The 27,918-nt window shown below is 39.3% G+C and overlaps 2 protein-coding genes across 4 annotated transcripts in view; one reads left to right on the top strand and one right to left on the bottom strand.

Moving 5' to 3' along the window:
* DHFR (dihydrofolate reductase) overlaps positions 1-4,577 on the bottom strand; it is a 31,165-nt gene extending 26,588 nt beyond the window's left edge. For 2 of the 3 annotated variants that reach the window (XM_082724760.1, XM_082724761.1), the window contains exons 1-3: positions 4,074-4,553; positions 3,672-3,721; positions 1,132-1,237 (exon numbers count right to left, since the gene is read on the bottom strand). In XM_082724760.1, the coding sequence (XP_082580886.1) occupies positions 1,132-1,237; positions 3,672-3,721; positions 4,074-4,159 (242 nt within the window). In that variant the 5' untranslated portion in view covers positions 4,160-4,553. Of the gene's footprint in view, positions 1-1,131; positions 1,238-3,671; positions 3,722-4,073 lie in introns of all 3 variants that reach the window. The other variant, XR_014310109.1, reaches the window with a different exon arrangement.
* The window catches only part of MSH3 (mutS homolog 3), a gene marked incomplete at its 5' end in the record, with an annotated part of 182,047 nt that continues 158,529 nt past the window's right edge, over positions 4,401-27,918 (top strand). Inside the window, 8 exon segments of the mRNA XM_082724737.1 lie at positions 4,401-4,607; positions 6,542-6,662; positions 11,484-11,704; positions 15,465-15,680; positions 17,518-17,634; positions 18,020-18,137; positions 20,524-20,669; positions 22,236-22,402. Coding sequence (XP_082580863.1) covers positions 4,401-4,607; positions 6,542-6,662; positions 11,484-11,704; positions 15,465-15,680; positions 17,518-17,634; positions 18,020-18,137; positions 20,524-20,669; positions 22,236-22,402 — 1,313 coding nt within the window.

Here is a 27,918-nt window from a genome sequence, read left to right as displayed (position 1 = left end):
CAGAGGTAACCAGTGCAAATATTCTGGTAGATCTTCTTTCACGTTTTTACCTATGCTATCCTAGAAAGGACTTGGTAGAAAATCTATATAAGCCTGATCCCCCTTAGCCAATGGTGTATAATGTCTTTTCCTTCCCATGATGTGATGGTCTTTGAGGGGTTCACTTGGTTGGGCTATAGTCCTTGATTATTCAGACACTAATCTAGGTGTTGCTTGAAGGCATATTATGGAAGTGATTAAAGTTGATAATTCGATAACTTCAGTATGGATGGGCAGAATTAAATCGGTTTTAAGCCTTCAGAGCAAATCTGAGGCTTCCTTGAGGAAGAAATTCCATCTACAGTCAGCAACTTCAGCCCTTGCTGTAAAGCTCCAGCATGCCCTTCCCTATGGCCGGCCCCACAATTTTGGACTTGTCTAGCTGGCACCCAAAAATGTATAAACTAATTCCTTGGAATGAAATCCTCCGGACATTTCCAAGCATCAATGCAATCATCACTGGATTAACACATCATCACTGGAGTAACTATGTACTCCAGTGTTAGACTGGAGGACAGGAAAATTCCTAGCACAGGCCAAATGGAGACAGTCCTTTCTCTCTAGGATCCTTAGGTTGACTTCAGTACTTTCAAATTTTTTACCTGTAGACACTGGGTAAGGAATACAAGTATAAAATGTTATTTGGGCGTTGTGGTAAACTAGGAATAGGACATAAGATTATGACTGATTTTTAGCCCATCCTAAAATTTCTATCTTATTATATTGAGGGCAGAGTCCAGAACAGGGATAAAACACTTAATCCTGGCAAATCCCAAAACATATGTGAAACTAGGAAAAAAGTTACTATTTATTTTATATAAATGATACTTGAGCCTACAGAGTAACAGTTTAAGGAAACTGGCAAATCTGTTACCACATTTGAGATTTAATGTGACTTTTTACAGTGGTGAAATCAATCCCTTAAATAGCAGAGTGAGTTACTGTCATGTAACTGCTTATTCATTTTCTGTAAATTACCTTTATGATATTAGGCAGCTTGATCAATAAACTGTATTTACACTGTCATACACTGACCTCCACCCTAAGAAATGAAACATGATTTTTTTGTGGTGAATTTATTATAGCACTTACTTGAGGTCTCTGCTGAGAACTAAATTAATTCTATCCTTTAAAGGTCGATTCTTCTCAGGAATAGAGAACCATGTCTTTCTACCCATAATCACCAAGTTCTGTTTACCTAGAAAATCACATAAAAAGAATATTTGGGGAGTATATAGTTCCATATATTCATACACACACACACACACACACATACACACACACACACACAGATATGATTGTCATAGTGACATCTAGTGGATTTGTACTGAAAATAAAAATTTAAAACAGGCTTACCAAAATTTACATTTATCACCCATTTCCTAAATATAGTAACCTTTTCCCCCTCTGGTATTATCCAATTCATATCCAATATTTACTCAACTGCAATCATGTATAATAGTGAAGAGCCAAGATTCTGGGGCAAAGTGCCCAAGTTCAGTGTATTCAGTCATCTACTGAACAAGTCATGTTAATCTTCTGTGTCTTACTTTCCTTATTTATAAAATGGAGATAACAGTAGTTCCTACTTCTAGGGTTACTGTGGGGATTGAAGACTTGTTTAACTGTTTGATATGACAGTATTATTCATATTTGTATACTTTGTAGGCATATTAATAGTCATACTTTTATTTTATTTTATTTTATTAAAGATTTACTTATTTATTTGACAGATAGAGAGAGAGATCACAAGTAGGCAGAGAGGCAGGCAGAGAGAGAGGGGGACTCAGGCTCTCCCACTAAGCAGAGAGCCAGATGTGGGGCTTGATCCCAGGACCCTGAGATCATGACTTGAGTTGAAGGCAGTGGCTTAACCCACTGAGCCACGCACGCACCCCTAACAATCATACTTTTAAAGATAAGTGCTTAATATTCCACTCAATTAAAAAGCTATAACACTTTTGGGATGCCTGGGTGGCTCAGTTGGTTGGACGACTGCCTTCGGCTCAGGTCATGATCCCGGAGTCCCGGGATCGAGTCCCGCATCGGGCTCCCAGCTCCATGGGAAGTCTGCTTCTTCCTCTGACCTTCTCCTCACTCATGCTGTCTCTCTCTCAAATGAATAAATAAAATCTTTAAAAAAAAAAAAAAAAGCTGTAACACTTTCAATTGTGCTTCTTTCAAGTATAATGCTTTATGGAAACTTTATACACATAGCTTCCATTTTTGGTTTAATTACTTAGGAAAAAATCCTGGGAGTCAGATATCTGGATAAAGGAATATACACATTTCTATAATTCTTGATATATTCTGACAGGATAGCAAAAGAAGTACATGTGTCTGTTTCAAAGAATTATCATTAGCATGATTTTATTTAAAAATACTAACAGTTATAAATACAAGTAGTAAGACTAAGTGTTTTTCTGTATTTGGAAAGTTTTTTCCTCCAAGAATTAAACCCCCAATTATTCACGGTGCCCCTTATGTGATTTGCACTGCATTTTCAAAGACAGAGCTCTAGGTGCTAGTAAAGAGATACCAAGTATCAAAAATAACAGAGCCATTAGGTGAGGAATTCTGGTGAGAGAAATGGTACAGACCTGGCCTAACAATTAAGGTGGACATAAGTGAAGAGCATACAAAGACGTTGGGGGGAAAAAGAAGAAAGGAAAAGAAAAAAGGAAAAAAGCCAACATACCTTCAATACCCTTCCATCCACTCATCCAACAAGTACTGTATTTACTGAACACTAGCAAACAAGCCAGACATTGGATGCTCTTTCTATCACTAGATCATACTTCGGATTCTAGAGAGTGGTTCATATCAATTCCTTAAGCTTCAAACTCTTGCTATCTTGTCTCTACCACGGACCTAAGTCCCAGATCCACGAACCTGTATCTGTCCTGTTAAAGTTATGCTGCATGTGCTTCTGGCTCACTTACCATTTCCCTTTTATTCTGCTATTCCTTCTCCTGTGACCAAATACATGTCTCTTAGGTTTTAAACGAGTATCCCACCACCATATTCTTTTCCTTGGTTATCCTCTTCTCTCCAGCAGCTCAACTCATCTACTTGCCTGTATCTGCAATCCCCAAACTCAAAATTAGCACTATTAACAACTGCACACTGTTGTCCACTCCTTTATTCTCCACTTCACCCAGGATTATTCAACTGTCATTAAATTTAGCATCTAAAAGTTCATTCTGGATCCCTCCTGCATCCCCTTCACCTTCCTTATCTCCATACTGAGTGTCATGGAACTGTTTTTTGGACTTCTCTCCTCTTCACTGCCCTCCTTCAGACCCTATCATATCCTGCAGGGGACTATGGCAAAGGTCTCCTCTGATTTCTTTTCCATGCTCTCTAATCTTCACTGAAACCTGCAGCTAGATGCTAATTCTGCCCAGTACCTCAACTGTACGCCTGCCCATATAAAATTTGAATGAACTTTTTTCTTGGGGGTGGGGGTGGGTGGTGGTATGACAAACCTTGGGAACTGCATACAAATGAGTGGTAAGGTAAAAAGTCCCAGATTAACACGGATAACTTTTCATTTAAGTAAAAATCTGCACTGGTAAGCTTACTCAGCAAGATGTTTCCCAAACCTCAATCTCCTAAAAATCCCACATTACCTTCTACTGAGGAGGTTGTGGTCATTCTTTGGAAAAACTTGAATTCGTTCCTACAAGTTAGACAAACAGCGTTACTCAGAATATTATCCCGCGGGCTCCAGCTCTAACGCGACCCACAGGCGCTGCGCTGGCAGGGAGGGGAGCGAGTGGAGTGGAGGGATCTCTAGGACAGGGACTTTGTTCTGATGCAGGGAGCCGCGGGGGAACATGTCCTCGCCGGGCAGCAGGGGCAGACGGAAATCAATAACTTGGCCTCCCGGCTCCAGATGGCGGAAGGAAGACCAGGTCCAGCTCGCGTCCTCTCGGGTGCCAAGTCCGTCCCCCTCCCTCCCGCCGCAAGTGTCTGCGCGACCCCGCGCTAGCTCTTCCAAACCCAATCGACCGCCCCGGCCCGGCAAGTACCTGAGCGGGGGCCAGGGCAGGTCCCCGTTCTTGCCGATGCCCATGTTCTGGGAAACAGCGGCGATGCAGTTTAGCGTACGAACCATGACAGCAGCTGTAAACACCTCCTAGCTAGCTCGCCACCACGGGAGGCAACCGGCCGCGCTTGGCGCGAAATTGCGGCCACCCCGCCTCCTCAGTCCCATTTGTGCAGCCGAGACTCCGCCCCCCGCCCCGGCGCTCCGCAGGGTCGTGACGTGCTCGCGCCCGCAGACGCCGGGGACCTGCGGCCGCGGGCTCGCGCTCCTGGCTCGGCCCTGCCTGGGCGGTGTTGCTCTGTATCGTGCGATGTCGGGCCGGAAACCTGCCTTTGGCCGTGCCGCTACCACCGGCCCAGCCCCTGCAGGGCAAGCGGTTTTGAGCAGATTCTTCCAGTCTACGGGAAGCCTGAAGTCCTCCTCGTCCCCCACGGGTGCAGCCGACAAGGCCGACCCTGACTCTGACTCCGCAGCGCCCCTAGCGTCCACTTTCCCGCCTCACTTGCCGCCACACGTGGTGGGTTTGGTCTAGGACAGGGCGGGGCCAGCAGGAGATGGGGCGGGGCAAGGTGGGCGGGGGCGGGAACCGTACTTGTGGGTGGAGCGGGAGGAGGTGGGGATAGTGCGCGAGAATCGGCGAGATGAGACGGCCGGAAGAGAGAGGGGCAGGGCTCTGAAAGGAGAAGGCGGGAAAAGCCAGGCTGGCCTCCATTCTCCGCGCAGTTCACGTTGTAGTTTCCACTAGGAGTAATAGACTTGAGGCCAAGGTCGCGCGGGTACTTAATGGCAGACTCGAAACAGGAGCTCAGGTCTCCGGACTTCCATTCTGATGAGGGTAGGGGCTTGTGGGCAAAGAATACATCTTTTAACCTCCATTTTACCTCCCCAGCCTTAAAAAAAAAAATCTGGATTGAAGGTAAAAGAGGAGCTTTATTTACCTTATTTGTGTATACTTGGCTAAGTAACTGGAATAAATGGACGCTAAGTCTCTAGTTTTTAAGCATGCAACAGCAGTGCTCAATATTTCAAGCGAATAGGGTAAAAGCAGTCATATTGTACAGTTCCTCAGCGACTACACTTCTTTTGGCTGATTGTAAAGTTTGATACACAATTTGGCTGGATTAGGTTTAAAGGGGTGCAGATGTGAATGGTTGTGATTGAATCCTTCCTGTTGCTTACCACCGTTCACCTGAGTAAAATAGTTGGTTTTGTTTTTTCCAAACTGCCAGCAGGGAAAGTCCAAGGTTGAGCCCTCACCGAGGCTTCCTGATGCAGCAACTTCCTGATCCCAACACTTGTTGAGGATGTGTTGGGACGTCTGCGTGGCTCAGTCGGTAAAGCATCTGTTTTTAGCTCAGGTCATGATCCCAGGCTCCTGGGATCCAGTACTGCATTGGGCTCCTTGCTGAGCTGGAGCCTGCTTCTCCCTCTGTCTGCTGCTCCCCCTGCTTGTGCCCTCTCTCGCTGACAAATAAATAAATAAAATTTTAAAAAACAAACAATAACAACAGCTGAGGATGTGGAAAGGGATTGCAGACTGACTTTTAGCCACCCTCCAAGTTCTAATACGGATGACAGCCTAGCTACAAAGTCTTCATTTACATTTCTTTCACAGAGTGAGTTCTCTCCTGTTTTTGATTTTTGTTTAAAGATTGTATTTATTTGACAGAGAGCACTTGGGGAGAGAACACACAAGCAGGGGGAGGGGTAGAGGGAGAAGCAGACTCCCTCACCCAGCGGGGAGCCCATTTTGGGACTCCATCCCAAGACTTGTGGGTGGAGCGGGAGGATCATGACCTGGGCTGAAGGCACACGCTTAACCGACTGAACCATCCAGGTGCCCCTGGATTTTTTGATTTTTGGTGATAGTTTACATTTCATGACTATACCAAGATTTTATTTTACACCTACTATGTAGAGGGTATTTTGTGAAGGACTTAATTTTTGACAGGATTCCTGCCAGTACATAGTTTATAGCCTTGTGGTATCTTTGGTGGTGAACATAAGCCAAGTTTGAACATGAAACAGTTAAATTACAATTAACACTGACGTTTCAAAAATGGTAGTGTTCTTTTGTTATGTATCTAATTTCACCTTTCCTAAATGGATATATTTTTTTAAAAGGTATTTTATTTAACATTGGTAAGTAGGGTGACTCAGGTTTTATAATCTGAGATAGGTGAAGGCTGATTGAGTAAAGAAAGGTATAAACCCTGGTTCTAATTAATTCTAGGAGGGCTTGAAGTGCTGAGACTCATGACTTCTGGTCTCCACATTGTCTTTCATAACAGTATGGAGAGTATCTATATATATAGGTCTTTCCAAGTCTGAAGGTATGTGATTTCATAAGTAGTGGGATGGCGAGAACCTTGTTATTCAGAAGTGAAGCTTAAATTATTTCACATACATCAAGTTTTGAGATTAGAGATAACACATCATTTTCTAATATAGGTTGCAGAAGTTGGCAGCAGTAAAAAGAGACCACTGGAGAGTGATGGGCCTGTTCAAAAGAAAGCAAAGAAAGTCCAAGAAAAGGAAGGAGGAAGTGATTCAATAAAGTTTGGGAATGCTGGTGAGTCCTATGGTCATGATTGTTCGTTCTCACTAGTTGTGGCACAGATACTGTATTCTCCAGAGAGCAGAGGATGTTATTGGAGAGTTGTGCCATTTTTTTCCTTTATGGACAAAGGTCTCCATTGTGGTTGAGTAGAGTGGCCCTTCCATAAGTGGTGGTTTGAGTAGGGCTTTGGGGGTGTGGTGGTAGAGCTGGAGTTCTGCAATTTGCCTATAGTTCTCCCCATTTTCTCTTTTATTTCTCTTAGCTAATTTTTGTCCTGATTATAAAAGTAAAGCATTCTTGTTATAAAAATTTCAAATAATACAAATATGTAAAGGGTAGACAATGAAAGACCCAATCATCTTTCTCTTTTAGTGAGACCTTATGGTAATTTTAGGGGGCTACTGAATATTTTTCCAAGTTTCGCTATTTATACACATCTACATGTATACACAAAGACCCACAAATTACTTAGTAATAATACATTTGGCCCTTGAACAACATGGGGGTGAGGGGCACTGATGCCCTGCATAGTTGAAAATCCATGTAGAACTTTTTGACTTCCCCAGAACTTAACTACTAATAGCCTACCATTGATAGGAAATCCTACTGATAACATAAGCAGTCGATTAAAACATATTTTATATGTAATATATATTGCATACCATATTTTTACAATGAAGTAAGCTAAAGGAAAGAAAATGTTAAGAAAATCATAAGGAAGAGAAAATACATTTATAGTAGTGTACTGTATTTATTGAAAAAAAAAATCCCCAAGTAAGTGAACCTATGTAGTTTAAACAATGTTGTTTAAGTTCAACTGTATTTTGTAAATTGTATTATACTATGTGTATTAATTTGCAGCTATCATTTTCCACTTAACAGAACATTTTGAACAGTTTCCAATGTCAGGTTATGTAAATCTACCCTGTCCTTTTTTTAGCATGGAAGTGCTTGTTCTGTATGCTAAAAGTCTTTGGATAAAACCACCATTTCTGAGATAGTTGACTTCTAGGGGTGGTGTTGGATTTATAGATGATTGAGCACTATTTCTTTAGTTGTTGGCCTCAGAGGATTTGTTATAAAGTCTAACAGAAAATCCTTCTTTTTTTTTTTTTTTTTTTTTTTTAAAGATTTTTTTATTTTATTTATTTGTCATAGAGAGAAGCGAGAGCAAGCACAGGCAGACAGAGTGGCAGGCAGAGGCAGAGGGAGAAGCAGGCTCCCTGCCAAGCAAGGAGCCCGATGTGGGACTCGATCCCAGGACGCTGGGATCATGACCTGAGCCGAAGGCAGCTGCTTAACCAACTGAGCCACCCAGGCGTCCCGAAAATCCTTCTTTTTTCATTATCCCCAGAAAATTAGGCAGAGAATGAGATAAAAAGAAAGTAAAAAGAAAAGTCTCAGTTCAGTGAATCAAGAATGTAAGATATCTTTCCTTCCCCAAAAGGTGAAATTTAGGGTCAACATGAAAGTGTTAGTATTAAATAACTATAGAAATGGAGATGTATACTTAAAGAGAATGATAAATCTTTTCTGTTGTCAACAAGGCAATTGACTTAGAATGTTTTGAAACAAGACTTTTTGTGACTTGTTAAAAATGGTGCTCAAAAAAAGGGAAAGGAGCATCTGTGAGTCCAGCTCTTTTATTTGTTTTCCAGTTTTAGGTCTCCTTGTGCTTCATTTTGGAACAGTTCTACTATGTTTTCAAATTCCATAATCTTTTCTTTTGTGGTGTCTAATTTGCCATCCATCTCATTCAGTAAAATATTAATCTCAGATAGGTATATTTAACCTTTAGAAGTTCTGTTTTGTTCTTTTAAAAGAAATCACCTTTTTCTCTCTGTGAAAAATAGTGAAAAGCTGTTACCAAAACCAAACAGAACTCCAAAATCCAAATCTTTCATTTTACTTCTCTTTATGTTCATGTTTTTCTTTACCTTTTTGATTATGTGGAATGTATTTATAATATGTTTTCATGTTCATATCTGTTAATTCTGTCATCTCTGTCATTTCTGGGTCTGTATCTCTTAATTATTATTTCCTGCTTTTTTTCATGTTTAGTAAGTAATTGTTTGGATCACAGATATTTTGAATTCTGTGTTATCGTGTGTTGGGTTTGGGATTTCTTTAAAGAATGTTGGAGTTTATTCTGGCATGCAGTTAAATTCTTTGTGCATCAGTTTGATCTTTTTAAGGATTGTTTTTAAGTTTTGGAAGAGAAGGCTTAGAATAGTTCTGTTCCTAAAGTTTGATTTTTCTAGAGTTGGGAAGGAATACATAGTAGCAGTAACATATTATATAGTATTTCTACCATATTTAAAAAATGGATATTAATAACCTTTAGGACATAGGTAATTAAAAAAAAGAACATAGGTAATAGTAAAATGTAGTAACAGTTTTAAAAAATGATGAGGTTTGATTATTTATTACCTTTGTTTTTAATACCTTTGTTTATTTAATTGTAAGTTGACATAATCTAATTTGTAATCTAATTTGTAATTTGTAATCATGGCTGTGTTTGACTCTTGCCTCAGAAAATTCTTGAAGGTTTAACAGTTACCTCTGGTAAGCCAATATCAACTGGCTTCATTAAGCACACCACTGGTCTTTCTTTGTGAGCTAGTTTGAGTTTCCTTATAGCTTGAGTCTCCAAGGATGAGCACCCTGAGAGTCAGACAGAAGTTGTATTGACTTTTAAGATCTAGCTTCAGAAGTTAACATGCCTTACTCTGTTGGTTGAGTTAGTTAGGAAGGCCTGCCTTTATTCAAGGGAAGTGACCTTCGATTCCACCTCTCAACGCAGGAGTATCAGCGTCACGTTGTAGGAAGAGCAGATGAGACAGGGTATATATACTTGGCCCTCCTTAATAAATAAAATCTACATGGGTCAGAATGCAGAGTTGACTTTTTATGTTATTAATATTCTTATTTGAATTACAGATAAACATAATATGGAATTCTATCTCAGAAGTATTTTGATAAATACAAATATTCACTATCTTAATGCTTATAGTATATGTGCTACTGAAGTGAGTACAATCATAATGCAGTATAAATAAATTCAGACTTTTAATGAGTACAACCCCAAGACTGGAAAACCACCCCCATCCCAGGAAGGTTTTTTAATATCCATAGGAGGGAAGTCCTTGTATAATATACACACTTACAGTATACTTCTGAAGAGTGATTCAAGTATTTATTTTGAAAAGTGGAGAGTAATTTGAAAGAGATTCAAATATACATTATTCCAGCTACAAGATTATTAGGAGACAAGATACAATTTATGTGTGAAAAGAGGTTTAAATATAAATAAGCATATAAAGCTAAATATAAATATGAGAAGTTTTAAACTCATAGGAGTAGACCAAACACAATTCTTGCTCTCAGAGTTGGTTTTTTTTTTTTTTGGTTTGTTTGTTTGTTTTGGTTTTTTTGCTTTAATAGGAAGGGTAAGAGGTTATAAATGCAGTCCCTTTTTCATTATATTTAGAAGTGGCTACCTAATAGTATTACCCTAAAGGGAAAAATAATGTATTCTGGCATATAGTAGATAGTAGACAGTAAATGATAGTTTTCTTTCTTTTATGGATTGCTTGCTTAAGAAGAACTGCCAGTTGGCAGCCTGGGATAAGTACTATGGAGAAATGTGATCTTATTATAGGAACACAGACAAAAGATGATTTTAAGCTAAGGGAGTTAGCAGGAGTTTCATGGAAAAGTAATTTTGTGAGGGATGATATGGATGATAAGATTTTGACGTGAAAATTGGGGTTAAGGGCCTTCAGGGAGAAAGCATAGCATGAGTAAAGCTGTGGAGGTGGGATAGTAGGCATGTTAGGGCAGGGTGATGGTGATGATCAGCCTTCCTTGGAGAACTCTGGGGTCAGTATCTCTAAGTCTTTCCCATTAAGTTGATCAATTTCCCTGGTCTGGAGTCTTCCCAGCTCTTGGCTGGAGTGGGGAGCTCTGGCTGCCTGTGTTCTAGAGCTCATGAGGAAAAGGCTGGGTTTCTTAGCCTACAGTAAGCCCCTATTTCCCCTTATTCCTCTGGCTCAGGCACAGTTGTCCCATCTCAGCTGTGCCTATTCTACCTCTTCCAGAGTAACTTCTAGTTCTCTGCTGACGTGGAGAAGCGCAGCTGCCCTTGAGCTTGGAGTAGGCTAGAGGTCAAGAGATCAACTTGCTTTGAACCAGTCTTCCTTATTTTGGAATCTCCCTTTAGTGCATATGGTATTGCTGCCCTGATTCCTGAGCCTTAAGCATTTTGTGTAGCAAATGGTATTGGTTCTTGGTTTCCTTCACTAGTGGTTTAGTATTTAGCTTTCAGGTATGCTAAATTGGTTATTATTCATCTATTTTTCCTTCTCTTTTCAGATTTTTTTTATTGGTATCTGTCACTTCACAGAGAGAAAAGTCTCTGTCCTTAATGTGCTTATATCTTAAAAAAAAAAAAGAAAGAAAGAAAGAAAAAACCCTACTGTAGTTTGTAATGGGGTTTCAGGACCAAGTGAAATGACATGTATGTTTCAGTATGCTATCTTTACCCTAAATCCAAATGTTTATCTCCTTGTCACATTTTAGTTAGATTCATTGCTTTAATGAGAAGCTCCCTCTTTAAAAAGAGGTTTTAATACTACTCTAAAAAGAAGCAGTGGCTTCTTTACTCAGAAAAATACTCACACCAACACAATTTTGTATGTAATTTTCAGAAGCGTACATTCCTTCCCACAAAATGCGGGTTCATGAACTCCCCCTTCATCATACCCTGGTTATGAATTGACATAATGAGAACAAAATACTATTGTTATATTTTTTTCTGATTTGCCATCTAAGAGCCAAAGAAATGTCTGAGGACCAAGAATGTTTTAAAGTCTCTGGAAAAATTGAAAGAATTCTGCTGCGATTCCGCCCCTCCTCAAAATAGAGTCCAGACAGAACCTCTTCAGGAGAGATTGGCAGTTCTGCCAAAATGTACTGATTTTGACGATATCAATCATCTACGTGCAAAGAAGGCAGTTTCTTGTGAAGACTCCAAATCTTGTATTAGTCAAAAGGTATGTGTTCTGTAGATGAATATCCAGGTACTCAAATCAGTAGGTTCCAAAGTGCCATAAGTTTCTGTGGGTTAATATAAGCCAGTGGTTCCCAAACTTGGCTAATCATCCAGATTAGCTTTGGGAGCTTTTGCATTATAGCTTATTTGTTTTTTAAGTCTTCGGAGATTCTGATTTACTATGTATTAAGGAGGGAAGAATTGGTTTGTATTAAAATAGAACCCCCCCCCCCCCACAAAAAAAAAGCCTTCAAGATGATTCTGATATACAGCCTGGGTTAGGAATCCTTGGCTTGGGAGGATTCTTTTTTTTTTTTTAATTTTTTTTTAAAGATTTTATTTATTTATTTGACACAGAGAGAGAGAGATCACAAGTAGGCGGAGAGGCAGGCAGAGAGAGAGGAGGAAGCAGGCTCCCCACTGAGCAGAGAGCCCGATACAGGACTCGATCCCAGGACCCTGGGATCATGACCTGAGCTAAAGGCAGAGGCTTTAACCCACTGAGCCACCCAGGTACCCTGGCTTGGGGGGAATTCTTAATAATGAGTATAAGCACAAGTTTTCTAATCCTCCTTATAGTTATCATGATGGAAAATCTTAGGCAACATACATGGGTTTTGGGGTTTTTAGCTGAAAACTTGGTGATATAAAGTAAATTCAAAGGCAAACCAAATATATATGGCTCTTCACTTCCACTGCTAAATGATATATCAATGTTTGCAGCATTGCAAAATCAGAGAATTGAACTTTTGCTCTGTCACTAACATCCACAATTCAGAGCAGTGGTTTGCAGTCCAGCTTTAAATGAGAATCACCTGGAGAACTTAAAAAAAAATTTTGGTAACAAAAACCTTTCTTCAGAATCATACTGGTCTTTGCTAAGAACTGAGTAGGATATTGCTTAAAAGCTCTCATTTTAATGTGTAGCCATGGTGGTTGAGAGCTATTGAATTAAAGAAATAGTTCCTTTTTTTCCCTTTGAGTCATTTAAATGAAAAGCTATAGATTCTTAAAAAGTTATGGACTGAAAGCAATGACTTCTTTACTCAAAAATACTCACACCAACACAATTTTATACGTAATTTTCAGAAGTTTATATTCCTTACATCTGGGTTCATGAACTCCCTCTTCATCCAAGCTGAGATCCACTGACTTATCATTGGTCATCAGGAAAAAAGATGTTTTTGTTTTATTTTTAATCTGTTTCAATATTAAGAAGCAGTTCACCTGAGTGTAGTGGTCATAAAAATATAGATATCAAAATGTTTGTCTATTAAAGCTCATTTTATTAATTGGAGAATTTACTCTAGGGCTTCATTAGAGCTTATTTACCATTACTTATACGTAAAATGACCACGTTGGTATTTCTGATTCATAGCACATTAGCAGTCACCAGTTAGAAGGGACAACTAGAAGTGTAGTACATGGATGTCATTGTAGGACATAGCTGTTTGATGGCATGGAAGGACACAGATGAGCGGTAGAAGCTTCTAAGTGAAGTTAAATGGCCAGGGTTTAGGGGCTAGAACCATTAGTGTGGGAGTCCACAACCCCGTAAGTCTTGTTAGGTTTTGAAATTCCTATTTTAACATTCTGGAAGCATTTCCACCCAAATGGTTAAAAAAAAAAAAAAAAGTGGCTTAATACTCAAGTATTCAGATTGACTTCTTAGTATAAAAGGTTTTTTCTCCATGCCTATTCTCATTCCATATGTGAATAAAGCATTAAGTTAAGAACATTTTTTTCCTAGGAAATGTATTTTCTTCAAGTATGGATTAGGTGTTACAATATGTAGTATTCCTGGATTTTATGTAAAAGGCATGGTAACAAATGAGAGAATCCATCAAAGTTAAAAGTAAATGCATTCTCTCATCTGATACATTGACCTACTCTTCTGTTGCTACACCTCCCCATACTTCCCCACCTCCCTGCTGAGATTTGGAGATTTGCTGGGCTGCACTATTCAGATAATTTACATCTCTGCCTCCTATTTCAGCTAAGCCACATTTTTAAATGTAGCTGTAAAGTACATGTTGCTGGACTTTCTCTTGGAACAAGGTCCTCTCACTTGGCCATATAGGACATTTCTTTTTTTCTCTTCCCTTCCCCTGCTGATCACCAGTCTTTTATATATATATATATATATATATATATATATATATATATATATATATATATATACACACACACACACACACACACACACATATATATATATATATATATATATATATTTTTTTTTTTTTTTTTTTTTAAGATTTATTTGTTTGAGTCAGTGAGGAGGGGCAGAGGGAGAGGCGAAGAGTGAATCTGAAGTGGACTTACTGCTCTGGGCAGGGCTTCATCCTAGGACCCTGAGATCATGACCTGAGCCGAAAAGAAGAGTCAGACACTTAACCAACAGAGCCACCCAGGTGCCTTGATAATTAGTCTTTTAAAGAATATTTATTTATTTTTTTAGTAATCTCTACACTCAACGTGGTGTTCAAACCCATGATCATGAGACCAAGAGTTACATAGTTTTCTGACTGAGCCAGCCAGACGCTAGTCTTTTATGCTATATATATATATATATATATATATATATTTTTTTTTTTTTTTTTTTTTTAAGATTTTATATTTTGTTTGACAGAGCAAGCCAGAGAGCACAAATGGGTGGGGGTAAGGCAAAGAGAGAGGGAGAAGCAGACTCCCTGTGGATCAAGGAGCTCCACTCGGGCTCTATCCCAGGACTCTGACTAAGCCACCCAGGTGCCCCTTTTAGGCCATGTTTTTAATTCCAGGCGTAGCTGATAAATTTTTAGGTGATAGCAGTGATACAGTGACAGCTAGAAGTCAGATTTAGCTTACAAATTTGTCTTATTTTACCTTTTGTATTTATTTATAAGAAGCAAGGAATTTGCCCTAAGCTCTAAACTGGAGTTAGTTAATGGTTTTCACACGTGAAGGGAAGGCTAGCAGGAATACTGATGTTGAAACGTGACCGTGCTTTATACTTCCCAAAAGCTCTCTGTCATATCTCTTTACCAAAAAAAAAAAAAAATTGTGCTTCTTTCTTGTGGTCAAGATTTATGGAATGTACTGTCTTTTGGCCTGTGCTTGGAAATTTGAAACATTCTTTAGCTGATGGTATGCTTATTGAAGGTGGTTTTACCGACTGTTGAGAGAGAGACATTCATCCCTCCTCACTTTTTGTGCCTTACACATCTAGGAATAAGGAAAAGAAAAATGTTAATTACGATAGATTTAATGAAATAAAATTTAAAAAGAGGTGTATAAAACTTTAAAATGTTTAGGTTTTTGAAATTTGCTTAAATATGCAGTAGTTTAGTTTGGTTCTTTTTTTTTTTTTTTTTTTAAGTCTCTTACTCTGAAAAAAAATTTCAAACCTGTGAAAAAGTTTATCTGAATATACTACACACTTCTGTAAACTTTAACTTAAATTGACCAGTTGTTAGGTTTTACCAAATTTGTATTCTCTGTCTTTCTGAAAACTGTTATTATGGTTAATACTTTCTTTTTTATTTTTTTAAGATTTTATTTATTAATTTGACAGAGAGAAATCACAAGTAGACGGAGAGGCAGCCAGAGAGAGAGAGATAGGGAAGCAGGCTCCCTGCTGAGCAGAGAGCCCGATGCAGGACTCGATCCCAGGACCCTGAGATCATGACCTGAGCCGAAGGCAGCGGCTTAACCCACTGAGCCACCCAGGTGCCCCATGGTTAATACTTTCTAAACTGTAAAAATCTTTCCATTGCCAGGGTACGACACTTTCTGATCTCAGTCCTTTTGGATCATCACACACGGGTAATGACAATTCACAGAAAACTTCTGATCCTAAGCCATCTAACAAACGGACAAAAAGCATTTACACACCTTTAGAATTACAATACATAGAACTGAAACAACAGCAGAAAGATGCAATTTTGTGTGTGGAATGTGGATATAAATATAGATTCTTTGGGGAAGATGCAGAGGTAAGTTATTTTTTCAAATGCTCTTTCATGTTTTCTTGTCCAGCCTTAAATATTTTCTGATATTTTTGTTTCATTTTCTGACTTTGTAAGAGAGCCAGTGATCAGTTGCCTTTTAAAATGCTGTCAAAGTCAAAACTGAGAATAAACACAGGTGAACTTGGCGGGGTTCTAGGCCCATAGGGGAGGACCAAAGGGACCCTTTTTGAAATTTTGTGCCTTTTCTCCATGTTCTTGTCCAATAACTTCCATCCACTATGAAATGATTGGATGAATCAGATAGTGAATGAACCACAGTCCTGTATTTAATGTTTCCTGATGCAGACTCAAGCAAGAAAACATTTTGAGATGAGATGGCCCGTTTACTCCTTTTTTTTTTTTTTTTTAAAGATTTTTGTTTATTTATTTGACAGAGATCACAAGTAGGCAGAGAGGCAGGCAGAGAGAGAGGAAGAAGCAGGCTCCCAGCTAAACAGAGAGCCCGATGCGGGGCTCGATCCCAGGACCCTGGGATCATGACCCGAGCCAAAGGCAAAGGCTTTAACCCACTGGGCCACCCAGGTGCTTCTGGCCCATTTACTCTTAAAAATTTTGATAGCCTGGAACATGGTTATGTCTCAGGGGAAGAGCACATTAAGTGCTCGACACCTGCAGAAGATGTTTGAAGTCTTATAGTTTCTTTTTAGGTCAGTCATCTTACTCTGTTAGTCCAAGTTGATTCTGTATTTAATTTTGAGGATTTGAAGTAGGCCAAAGTTAAGGTTAGAAGTGAATTTGAGCATTTTGTGGGCAAGTTTAAGGAAAGCATTGCTATTGATGGTGTGTTGGAGTCATGCATGGTTGTGATGATTCTACAACTTCAGATCTGTATCAGATATCAGACATTATCGGAGAGCAATGAGGTGTCACAGCCAACGTCTACCTCATGGACAGGAAGTGAAGACTTAGCCAACTTTTCTTCTAGTTTTTAAAATCCTGTTGTGGGCCTGAAAGCCGTGGTCTTTAGTTGAGGTGGCCATTTGCTGTTATGAAGTTAGACTTTGAAGCAGAGTCTAACTGAGAACAGGGACAGATACATAGTTGGCATCGTATAAGTAAAGGGGTGAAAGAAAATGTCATTCTCTGCCCTTCTTTCCAGGTCAAGTGGTAAGTTCAGCCTTACCACAGTAAGGGCTAATGTCTTCTGGCCTTGCAGGGAGGAACTAATACAGTTCAGAGTTGGGTGGGGCAGGGGAGTGACAATGTTGGAATGAGAGTTCCATGACTCCAGTGGTCAATTTCTGAGCCTCTGAGCTTTCTAGAAGGTAGTGGGGAGTCAGGTGGTGGTGCTTGGTTCTGCATTCCTATCCTTTATTATGCATCGTACATTAGCTAACCAGACCAGGTGGTTCTCTTCTCACTTCCTCAAAGATGCTGTCTGTCCAAGTAGCTTCAGAATTTATGTAAAGTCCTCATTTTCAGTGTTTGGATGCTTTGTTGCAAATTCTTTCTCTTAGAGTTTCACACTCTGTGAATTGACTAGTCCTTGTGCAGGGAGAGCTCAGCACTTTAAGGTTTTGCTAGATCTAGGGACATAGAAGACCTGTCCTGTTTTTCCCTGTCATCTATAGGTAGAGATGTTGGCCCTGAGGTTAGGCTTTGAGAACTGCCAAAAATCTATTAAACCATAGGCTTCTATATGGGAAATGTCTTCTAAACTTTTTATTGGTATACCACACAGATAGAGAAGTGTGCGGATCATAGATGTATACCTTGATGGCTTTTTAGCAAAGTGAGCAAACACCACACAGGGACTCTTGAAAGAGAAATTTACTGATAACTCTCTTTTTAAATTTTTTAGATTGCAGCCCGGGAGCTCAATATTTATTGTCATTTAGATCACAACTTTATGACAGCAAGCATACCTACTCACAGACTGTTTGTTCATGTACGCCGCCTCGTGGCAAAGGGATATAAGGTCAGCTTTGGCTTTGGCTTGCACAAACGGGATTGGAATCCCTTCCAGAGAATGAAAACATGTTCTGTAAGGTGGTAGGTTGTAATTGGAATTTGGGATTTGGGAAATGAAATTGTGTCACAGTTAATGGTGGTATATCTTCATCAGTTTCTAGTGTACTAGAATTTTAAGGTAAATTTAAAAAACCTCTGTGATAGAGACTTTCTTAGTGACTTATCCACACTTGCAAACTCTTTGTGGTGGTTATTACTAAAGCCCTATATCTGGACATTGTGGACAAATGTGTTTATTTTACATGTTTCAGAATTAATCTTTTGAAGTCTACAAATGTTTCTTTAAAACAATTTCCATCAGGTTTGATATTCAGTGTTTATTTTTATTGAAGGTGGGAGTTGTGAAGCAGACGGAAACTGCAGCATTAAAGGCGGTCGGGGACAACAGAAGTTCACTGTTTTCCCGGAAACTGACTGCTCTTTATACGAAATCTACACTCATTGGAGAAGATATCCTTTTTGAGTAGTTTTTCTCGTAACTGTTAGAGTCTTTGTTTTATTTATTTATTTATTTATTTATTTATTTTATTTATTAACATATAATGTATTATTTGCCTCAGGGGTACAGGTCTGTGACTCATCAGGTTTACACATTTCGCAGCACTCACCATAGCACATACCCTCCCCAGTGTCCATCATCTAGCCATGCCATCCCTCCGCCTGCCATCCCCAAAGTCTTTGTTTTAAATAACATTTTTATTGAACTGTTCTTGAAATGGGTACCTTTCTGATGAGATGAGGCATTCTGGTTACCTTGCCATTTGATTAGTGTGTTAGTGAACAGGGAAAGGTTGGTAGGGGTTGGGAACAAGCATTTTCAAATGCAGTTGTGAAAAGAGAGTTATACTTTAAGAACAAAAGAGAGCCTGGTGATAGCAGGTTGGCAGCTAATTTGAGCTGCACCTTCCCTAGACTTCCCTTCCCTGGTTAGGTGCTTAGGGCCTATAGGCTCCTCTGAATCTTCCTGAGGTAAGACCTAAAAAGACAGCTTATTAACTTCAGAATGTGAAAAGAATACTACAGAGTTAGCACAGAGTTGACTCCCTATAAAGGATAATAGATGGGCCATCCTCACTAATTATTAGCTTCATAAAAGTTTTATTTTATTTATTTTTTACTTTTTTTTTTTTTTAAGGATTTTATTTATTTATTTGACAGAGAGAGATTACAAGTAGGCAGAGAGGCAGGCAGAGAGAGAGGAGGAAGCAGGCTCCCTGCTGAGCAGAGAGCCCGATGCAGGACTCGATCCCAGGACCCTGAGATCATGACCTGAGCCGAAGGCAGCGGCTTAACCCACTGAGCCACCCAGGCGCCCCTATTTTTTACTTTTTTTTAGAAGGAGTGCTGGGGGGCATGGCAGAGGAGAGAGGGAATCTTAAGCAGACTACGTGCTAAGCAGGGAGCCCAATGTGGGGCTCGGTCTCCTGACCCTGAGATCATGACGTGAGCTGGATCATGACTAACCAAGAGTTGGATGCTTAACTGACTGTGCCACCCAGGTGCCCCCCAAATTTTGTTATTTTTGAAAATAGATTGTAGGTGAAGCTTTCTCACTTTGTAAGAATCCTCAGTGTGCACAGTGATTGCCCCCCCCCCCCAATTTTATGGTCATTCATAAATTCAAATGAATTATGTGAAGCAAAATGATTCTAATGGCAAAATGTAAAATTCTGTCTATTTTTTAGAAACCAGAGGCACCTGTGTGGCTTAGTCGTTTAAGTGTTTCACTCTTGATTTAGGCTTATGATCTCAGGGTTGTGAGATCCAGCCCTGTATCAGGCCAACTGCTGGCTGTGGAGCCTGCTTCAGATTCTTTCTTTCCATTTGCTTCTGCCCCTCAAAACCTCTAAAAAAATAAAAAATAAAAATAAACCAAATAACTGTATATGAAATGGGACAAAGATGCATTTTAAAATGTGTTTCCTTTGTGCTGGGATCAGGTCTCAATAAAAATATAGAGATAAAGTCTTAGAAGTTATTGTGTGAAAGCAGTATTTCTTTTATGGTTTTTTACAAACCTGCCTATTAAGAGACTTGGTTAGCTTCTACCAAAATTACAAAGACTATTTTGTTCCATTAATATCGTGGATAGAAAGAGCTATTACTGAGTAGACCCCCAAACCGTTAACAGTTCTGTGTGGTTCTAAGCTGATCAGGCTGTAAGAACCTGGTAATTTTATCGCTTCTTTTGCTCAACTGGAGTCTTATTGAAGTCCGCTAAGACGGTACACCTCCCTGCTTCTCTTTTGCTGTTGCTACAGCTCGTACCTGCTGATGTCACAGTTCGTTGTTTTCAGATTGACTTCTGAAAATGACCCAAATCAGCATTTATCCCTGAAAAGTTAATTAACGGACTCATGCATATACATTCATGCATACACGCATTATGTTTCTCTTTTCTTCTTTGGTTTTCTTTAGTCATGTCTTTTAAAAGTTCTCTTGCTTTTTCTGAGAGCTTTAGGCACTTTAAAGGAGGAAAGTAATTTACACTATTTTAGTGTATTCATGCTTTGACTTGTGGAATTAAGCATTATGGGATTGTTAAGGATTCAAGTCTTAGCATTATCCAAGTAAAAAAGCAGATTACTATTTCAGCTTCCATGAGGGTACTCTCGTAGGCCTTTTGGGAGGTGAGAAGACAGTAGTTGTCTGTCCTTACAAGCCTCATATCTTAGAGAAGATAAGGCCTGTAACTATGATCAGAGTAAATCAGAAGAATGAAGGCTTTATGGAAGATTGTGCACAGAGCAAAAATGTCTGGGAAAGTGAACCATTATTTTAAAGGAGAAAGCAGATAATGGGAATGTGGCATATAATTTTCTTTAATGATTATTACATGTGAACCCGTTAGTCAAGCTGGATGATGCTGTAAATGTCGATGAGATAATCACTGATACTTCTACTAGCTTTCTTCTGTGTATCTGTGAAAATAAGGAAAACGTTAAGGACAGAAAAAAGGGGAACATTTTTATTGGAATTGTGGTAAGTGCTTTGTAGGTAAGGACGAATGATAGATGTTCTTGATATGTGTCTCTGTGAGTACTCATGTATGGCTTACAGTGAGACTGTCTGATGAAATGTGCCCTCAAGTAAGTGTATTGGGAAGACATTTTCCTTATAATTTTATATGTTAAATCACTAGTTAAGATTTTCTTATGTGGCTACTTGGCACTCTGCGCTCTGGAGACATCCAGGTAGTTTCTGTCTGTGTGCTCTAGGAGTTTGGGTTCAGGATGGACACAGTGATGGGCATGGGTGTGGATAAGATAGAGCAGAAGAAAACACTAAGCCGACACATGGCATGGTAGTAAAGAGTTTTATAAATTTCCTCTAGGGTTTTAAAATTGAAATAATGATGGGATCGTTGAATGTCGATTTGGAGGAAAGGCAGTAGTTACGGGGAAATGATTCTTGGTGAATACAAAACTCTATGTTTAATTAACATTAAGAATACTTACTGTCATTCTTCTAGAGAAATATAATTTGTGAATCATAGTTTTATTGATTTTTTTTTCCCTCTAGCAATTTGTGAATAAATTTGCCCATTTACAGACCTACCTGAACTCTGCTCAGAACCTTAAACTTTTTAGTGCCCTTCAGAACTATTACTCCCATGTTCTGTTGTAGGTGAAGACAAAGTAGGACTCCTTGCCCAAGTAGTAACTCATTCTCTTTGTTTTTTCTAACTTTTAGAGTAAGCTGCAATATCAACAAAAATTCTTACAACCCAGATGTCTCCAAAGTACTTTTTAATACCTTATTCTGGTTGGATAACTCTTTGATAACTTGACGTTTGCTTAGCCAATAAACCTTTGTTTCAGGGAGTTAGCATTACTGTTGGGTGGCTCTAAATGATTTTTTTTTTCTTACCCTTGAGAAGTACTTTTTATCTAGCCACAGGAAAATTGGATCTATTTACAAACAGTAAGGTTATTTGTTTTTAAGCTTTAATATGTATAATGTGCTATTTTATATTTATCCTCAACTTAGTCTAAAGAACAGAGCAGATAGTATACACTTCCTCCTTAGTGCTTGCTGCCAGTGTTAATGATTGTGTATGAATTGGGATGTGAGAGAGAAATGCCTCTTCTGTGTTGTCCTATCCTTGAACTCAGTGACTGCTTTTGGGCTGATGACATCTAGGCTCTGTGATAACTGCTAAGTGTACAGAACTGTATACTTTGTAAAGCTTTCATGATTCTTTTGTAATTTGGCCCTTGCAGTAATCTGAAGATTAGAGCAGGCTGGTTTATTCCCACCTCAAGAGGAGGAAACTGAGGGCCTGGGGACTTGTCAGAGTCACTCTGTCAGTTTTGTTGGATCTAAGACTTAACTCAGAGTGTCTCTAAAATCCCATCTAGCATAGCTTATATATTGGTGAGTCTGACTTCCTACGTAAGAGTCTTGGAAAGTACACAGGTTTTCAAACGCTTTAGAAATGGACTACCTGCTAAAGAGTTTATCCTCTTTACTGTTTCCATGTTTATAATGTGTCAGGGTTATAATTGGGCAACATATTTTGTCTGTGACATAGTGTTTTGCTTTCAGGGAGTGCAGCCTGCCACAGGTGAGGTGGTGTTTGACAGTTTCCAGGACTCTGCTTCCCGTTCAGAGCTGGAGACGCGGATACTGTGCCTGCAGCCGGTGGAGCTGCTGCTTCCCTCACACTTGTCAGAGCAGACAGAGACGCTCCTGCACAGAGCTACAGCTGCCAGGTAAGACGGCACCGCACTGGAGAATAACACTGAGTTTGAAATCTGATCTGAAATCAGATTTAATTCCTGAATTGGTGCTTACTAAATTTATTAAGGTTGTTAAAAAGTTTTTACTTACAAAAATGTTTTTTTTTTTTTAAGATTTTATTTATTTATTTGACAGAGGGAGATCACAAGTAGGCAGAGAGGCAGGCAGAGAGAGAGGAGGAAGCAGGCTCCCCGCTGAGCAGAGAGCCCGATGTGGGGCTCGATCCCAGAACCCTGGGATCATCACCTGAGCCGAAGGCAGAGGCTTTAACCCACTGAGCCACCCAGGGCGCCCCACAAAAATGTTTTAACAGTAGTCCTGGAAATGTCAAAAAAGAAAAAAATATTACCCTTAATATCACCTTAATGTAGGTCTTTTAAAAGGGTGTAATAGTATTTGGTAATGAACTTCAGTTTCTGGAGGTAATTTAGAGTTCATTTCTTATAAAGGTTAAGTAAATTTGTAAGTGCTTTATCTGCGCTGCGAATTTTAATTTGTGGTTCTGTAGGAATGTTACTAATTAGATTTAAGGTCGCACTTATGAGGCAGTGCGCTAGGCACTGGCATACAGAAGAAGGGGGTGTGGTTGTGGTCTGCATCTTGCAGAGTTTATAATCCAGCAGGAGAGGCATATGTGTACATACCTAACTGGGTTCACAAAGCTTGGTGTGTTAAGTTACAAACATGAAAATACCTTTTTGAGAGCATTTCATACCGCTACCTGGAGGAGTGTCAGGGGAGAAAAGACACTGGAAAGGTGGACTGGGGGTCCAGTGGAGAGGATTCTAGATGGAGGAATTTGGACTTTAGATGAGGCAGGAGAGCCCCTAAAGACTGTCAGGTTGGCAGATCAGTCAGAAAATCAAACTAATTGATTAAGTGAAGTTCCATGTATTTTTTTTTTTTTTTTTCGAGTTAGGAGTGTTCTGTTTTCATTTGAATTGAACTTCTTTCTAGGTAGCTTTCATAATGTATTTTTTTGATTCTGCTAATCCATGGTCATTTGGGAAAAACTGGGAGTTACCAGAAAAAAACAAAAGGAAGAGCTAAAAATAAGTCAAATCCTATAACAGAGAAATAATTACTCTTAAACGTCTTGGTGTATTATTTCTATGTATGTCACCTTTATAAACTTGGATTCATGTTGCAAGATCAGTTTTGTGTTGTTTTTTTTACCTTAAAATCCTCATACTTTTTTTGTGGAAAATTTTATTTTATTTTATTTTATTATGGTAAATTTCAGACATACAAAATTATACAGAATATGGCAGTGAACCCCCCATGAATCCATCAATCAGCTTAAACATTGCTCAACTCAGCCAATTTCATTTCTTGCATATTCCTACTCCCCCTCACTTTGATTTACTTGAAGCAAATTCTAGAGGGCATCATATCATCTACTAATATGTCAGTGAGTAGTCATTGAAAACAATGTGACTACATATCATTCAGTCATGTAAATGGATAATTTTTCCATTTCCCTTTTGTTATGCTGCATTCATTTTTCAGTTTTTCAAATATTGCTGTGATAAATATCCATGCATAGAAATACTTGTGTGCATTTTTGATTATTTCCTTAAGCTAAATTCCTATGAGTGGAATTACTGGGTCAAAGATATAAGTATTAAAACTCTTGGTTGCTTGCTAGAATTAGTAATATCAGTTTATGCTTCTACCCCTACCAAATAGGAGAGTTGCTTGAACCTTGTTAACATTGGAGCATTTAAAGAATCTCTGCTGATTAGATAGATGAAAAATTCTGCATCAGATCCCCTTATTTTATTGTCCTTTTCTGACAGTGAGTTAAAACTTGAATAACTGAAGTGCCTGGGTGGCTCAGATGGTTAAGTGTCTGCCTTCGACTCCGGTCATGATCCCAGGTTCCTGGGCTCTCTGCTCGGTGGGGAGCCTGCTTCTCCCTCTACCTCTCCCTGCTGCTCTGCCACCTGCCCCGTCAAATAAATAAATAAAATCTTTAAAAAAAAAAAAAACAACTTGAATAATTGAAAGTGAGGCAGTAGACTGATAAACGGTGCTGCTCTTGAAGACCTAAAAAAATTAAGTCTTCTAAAATTAGTCTTCTGTGTCCAATATTTTGTATCTTTTTTTTTTCAGTTTTCTTTGTAACTGCATAAATATTCAATTGACTGAGGTATAACTGAGACTAAAGTCAGTCAGTTGAATCAACACTTCCATTTTTCTCTGGGTCTAGAATGAGTCTTTTGTAAGAAGCATATTGATATGCCTTTTTTTTTTGTTTTTAATCCATTCTGATACCCTGTATCTTTTTTGATTGGAGGATTTATTCTATTTCTACTAAGAGCAATTATTGACAGATATGGATTTAGTACCATTGTGTTACCTGTAAAGTTGCTGTTCCTCTAGATTGTCTCTATTCCTTTCTATTCTTTGTTGGTTTTAATCCTTTTCCTGCTCAAAGGGTCAAATATTTCTTGCAGGGCTGATTTAGTGTTCATGAACTCCTTTGTTTTTTGCTTGTTTTGGAAAACTCTATTTCTCCATTTATTCTGAATGACAGCCTTGCTGGATAAAGTATTCTTGGCTGTATACTTTCTCCATTCAGCATGTTGAATATATCCAGCAATTCTCTTCCGGCCTGCCAAGTTCCTGTGGACAGCTCTGCTGCTAACCTTATGTGTCTGTCCTTGTAGGTTGTGGACCTTTTGTCCCTAGCTGCTTACAGAATTCTCTCTTTATCTTTGTATTTTGCAAATTTCACTATGATAGGTCTTGGTATTGACCTGTTTTTGTTGATTTTGAGGGGAAATCTCTGTGCCTCTTGGACGTGAATGCCTGTTTCCTTCCCTAGATTACTGACATTCTCAGCTGTAATTTGTTCAAATAAACCTTCTGCCCCCACCCCCTTCTTCTAGGACTCCTATGATACGGACATTACTGTGCTTTGTGAAACTGCCGAGTTCCCTAAGTCTGTATTTGCGATCTAATAGTTTTCTTTCCCTCTTTTTGGCTTCATTATTTTCCATGATTTTATCTTCTGCATCACCTGTTCTATCCACTTCTTTTTTTATCCTCGTTGTGATTACCTCCAGTCAGTTTTGCATCTCAGTTTTAGCATTTTTATTTCAGTCTGACTAATTTTTAGGTGTTATTTTAAATTCTTGTTGAGCTATATGCTTTTATCTCTTTTAAGAAAATCCCTGGCTATGATTTCTTCTTGATCTTTCTTTTGGGGAGAATTTTTCTGTCTTGTCATTATGTCTGGGCTTCTGTCTTTTGTGTTTTGTGGAAGTTTTTTGTGTTTCCTGCTCCTGAGAGTAATACTACATTAAGAATCTAGGGCCTGGCACTTCAGGAAGGGTTTTTGGTGTATGTGTGTGCACTCTGCTGTTGTGTTTTGGTAGCTCTTTCCCACAGATGAGTCCTCTACAGAGTTCCTCTTTGCTTGCAGTGGGGAGTGTTTGGACCTTTAACTAGATGTACTTTAATTTGTTTGTGAAGGTAAGTCTGATTTAAAAAAAAAAAAGAAAAAAAAATCATGATCCAAGAAAAGAGAAAAGGAAATGGAACATTAAAGCAAACAGATGAACAAAAAACTATAAGCCTGATTCTAAAGAAAAAGTAAGAAAGAAATAAGGAAAGAAAGAAAGAAAAAAGCATGATCCAAAAAATAAGAAAAGGAAACAAACCAAGTAACACACAAAAACAATAAGCCTCATTCCAAAGGGAAAAAAAAATTAAAAAAAGAATAAAAGCCTGGTCCTGTTTCCACTAGAACTGAAGCTGATTGTTTGGAGCACTCTGTGTTCAGTAGATGTGCTTACATGCAGGGGGCCTGTGTTGGTCTTCTCAGGGAGAGGCCTGCTGCATTGGCTTGTGGCCAGACCTACCTAGTAAAGAAGTCCCTGCCTGGAGCAACGGGGCAGGGTTTGGTGTAAGCCACTCCAGCTTCCACTGGCAGCGCTGTGTTTCTCTCAGGTTCTGCAGTGTTGGTTGTGGGGGCTAGGGAGAGTGGAAGATGGCATCACCCTTCCTTCTTGCCCCCAGGAAGGGAACTAGGGAACCCACAGCCACTGCTCTTTATGAGGTCCTCCCAGGAAAGCAAATGATCCCCTATCCTGTGTCCCAGGCTTTCCTTAGATCACTCCTCCCAACCTGTCTGTGCTCTGCTGTGCGCACACCCAACCCCACAATTCTCCTGTGTTTTACCTCTGGTCAACCAATGGCTGGGATCAGAACTCCAAATCTTAAAGGACCTGGCTAAGCGCTGACCCACTCCCCTACCACTGGGAGCAGAGCCTTGCGGCATTGTGCCTGTCACCGTTCTATCCCAGAAAAGCAGTTACGTGCCTTTGTTGCTGCCTGGAGTCTACAGTGAAGCACGGTGGAAAGCTGAGACCAGGTTCTGTGTCCTCTGCGTGCGTCTCTGTGGCCTGCTATTGAATGGCTGCTCATGGGTGCCTGGCGGGTCTTTCGTCCTTGGAGAAGCTAAATGCCCTCATCCTAATGTACTCTAAGAAGGGGAACGTTCTCTGTCAGTGTGACCCTGGGGATCCCCACACTGTGGCATCTTGTGTGAAATCCGGGTATGGCTTTCTCTCCTGCTCTCCCTCTCTCCAGTTCCGCTCTGCGAAAAGTGTTCCCTCCATTTAGCAGCACTGTAGCTTTTCTCTCCCCTGGTCTCAGAACCTCCCTTAGTCTCAGAACCTTGCATCTGCCATGTTCTCTCCTTCCAGTTGTGCACATTGTTTTCTTGATCCTCAGATCAATTTCCTAGTTGTTCTGAATGATTTTATGTTGATCTAGCTGTGTTCAAGGGACAAGGCAAGTTCAGGGGTCTGCTACTGTTCTGCCATCTTAACTCAAACAGCAATACTCCCATCTTTCTTATTTCTACTTTTTAAAAAAACAAAATAATAAAGGCATAAATTAAATAAAATAGGAAAATATTCCACAAAGACATTGCCAAAAGTGAAGGGCTTTTTTTTTTTTTTTTTTTTTTGCTGGCGAACATCTTTGGCTGTAGATATTCCTAAATGTTTATTCATCAAATGAGATTCAAGAGCCATGTGGCATACTAAAGATAGTTTGGGTGTCATATGTGGATTTTTCCTAATTTGATGGCTGCCTTTGTCTTGTTTTAATTTATATTTCTTTGCTTAGTTTAGCATTGAGAGTATGTCGTTTTTTCCTATGTTTATTGAGAACGTATAATTTTTTTTTAAATTTTCATACTGGACTAAGCAAAGTCAAAAGTTAATCTACATTTCTGTGAGTGTCTAAAGCTAAGCTTTATCTATGGACAGAGTGGAGTGCTAGAGATTTAAAAGTCAAGCTGTCAAACATTGTGGCTCTTGTGACATGAGGTTTGGGTTAGAAGATTGGCTTTTCCCCTTAGTGACTTTTGTTGCTCAACTGTAGAGTTCTCTGTAGGGGGAAAGAATTCTCTCTGATCCTTACTTTATTATTGTTCCTGTAAGCCATTATCTTTTTGAATATCGTCTCTGGC

Source organism: Mustela nivalis (assembly GCF_964662115.1).
Source record: "Mustela nivalis genome assembly, chromosome: 3".
Lineage (NCBI taxonomy): Eukaryota > Metazoa > Chordata > Mammalia > Carnivora > Mustelidae > Mustela > Mustela nivalis.
This window is presented reverse-complemented; position numbering and strand designations above follow the sequence as displayed.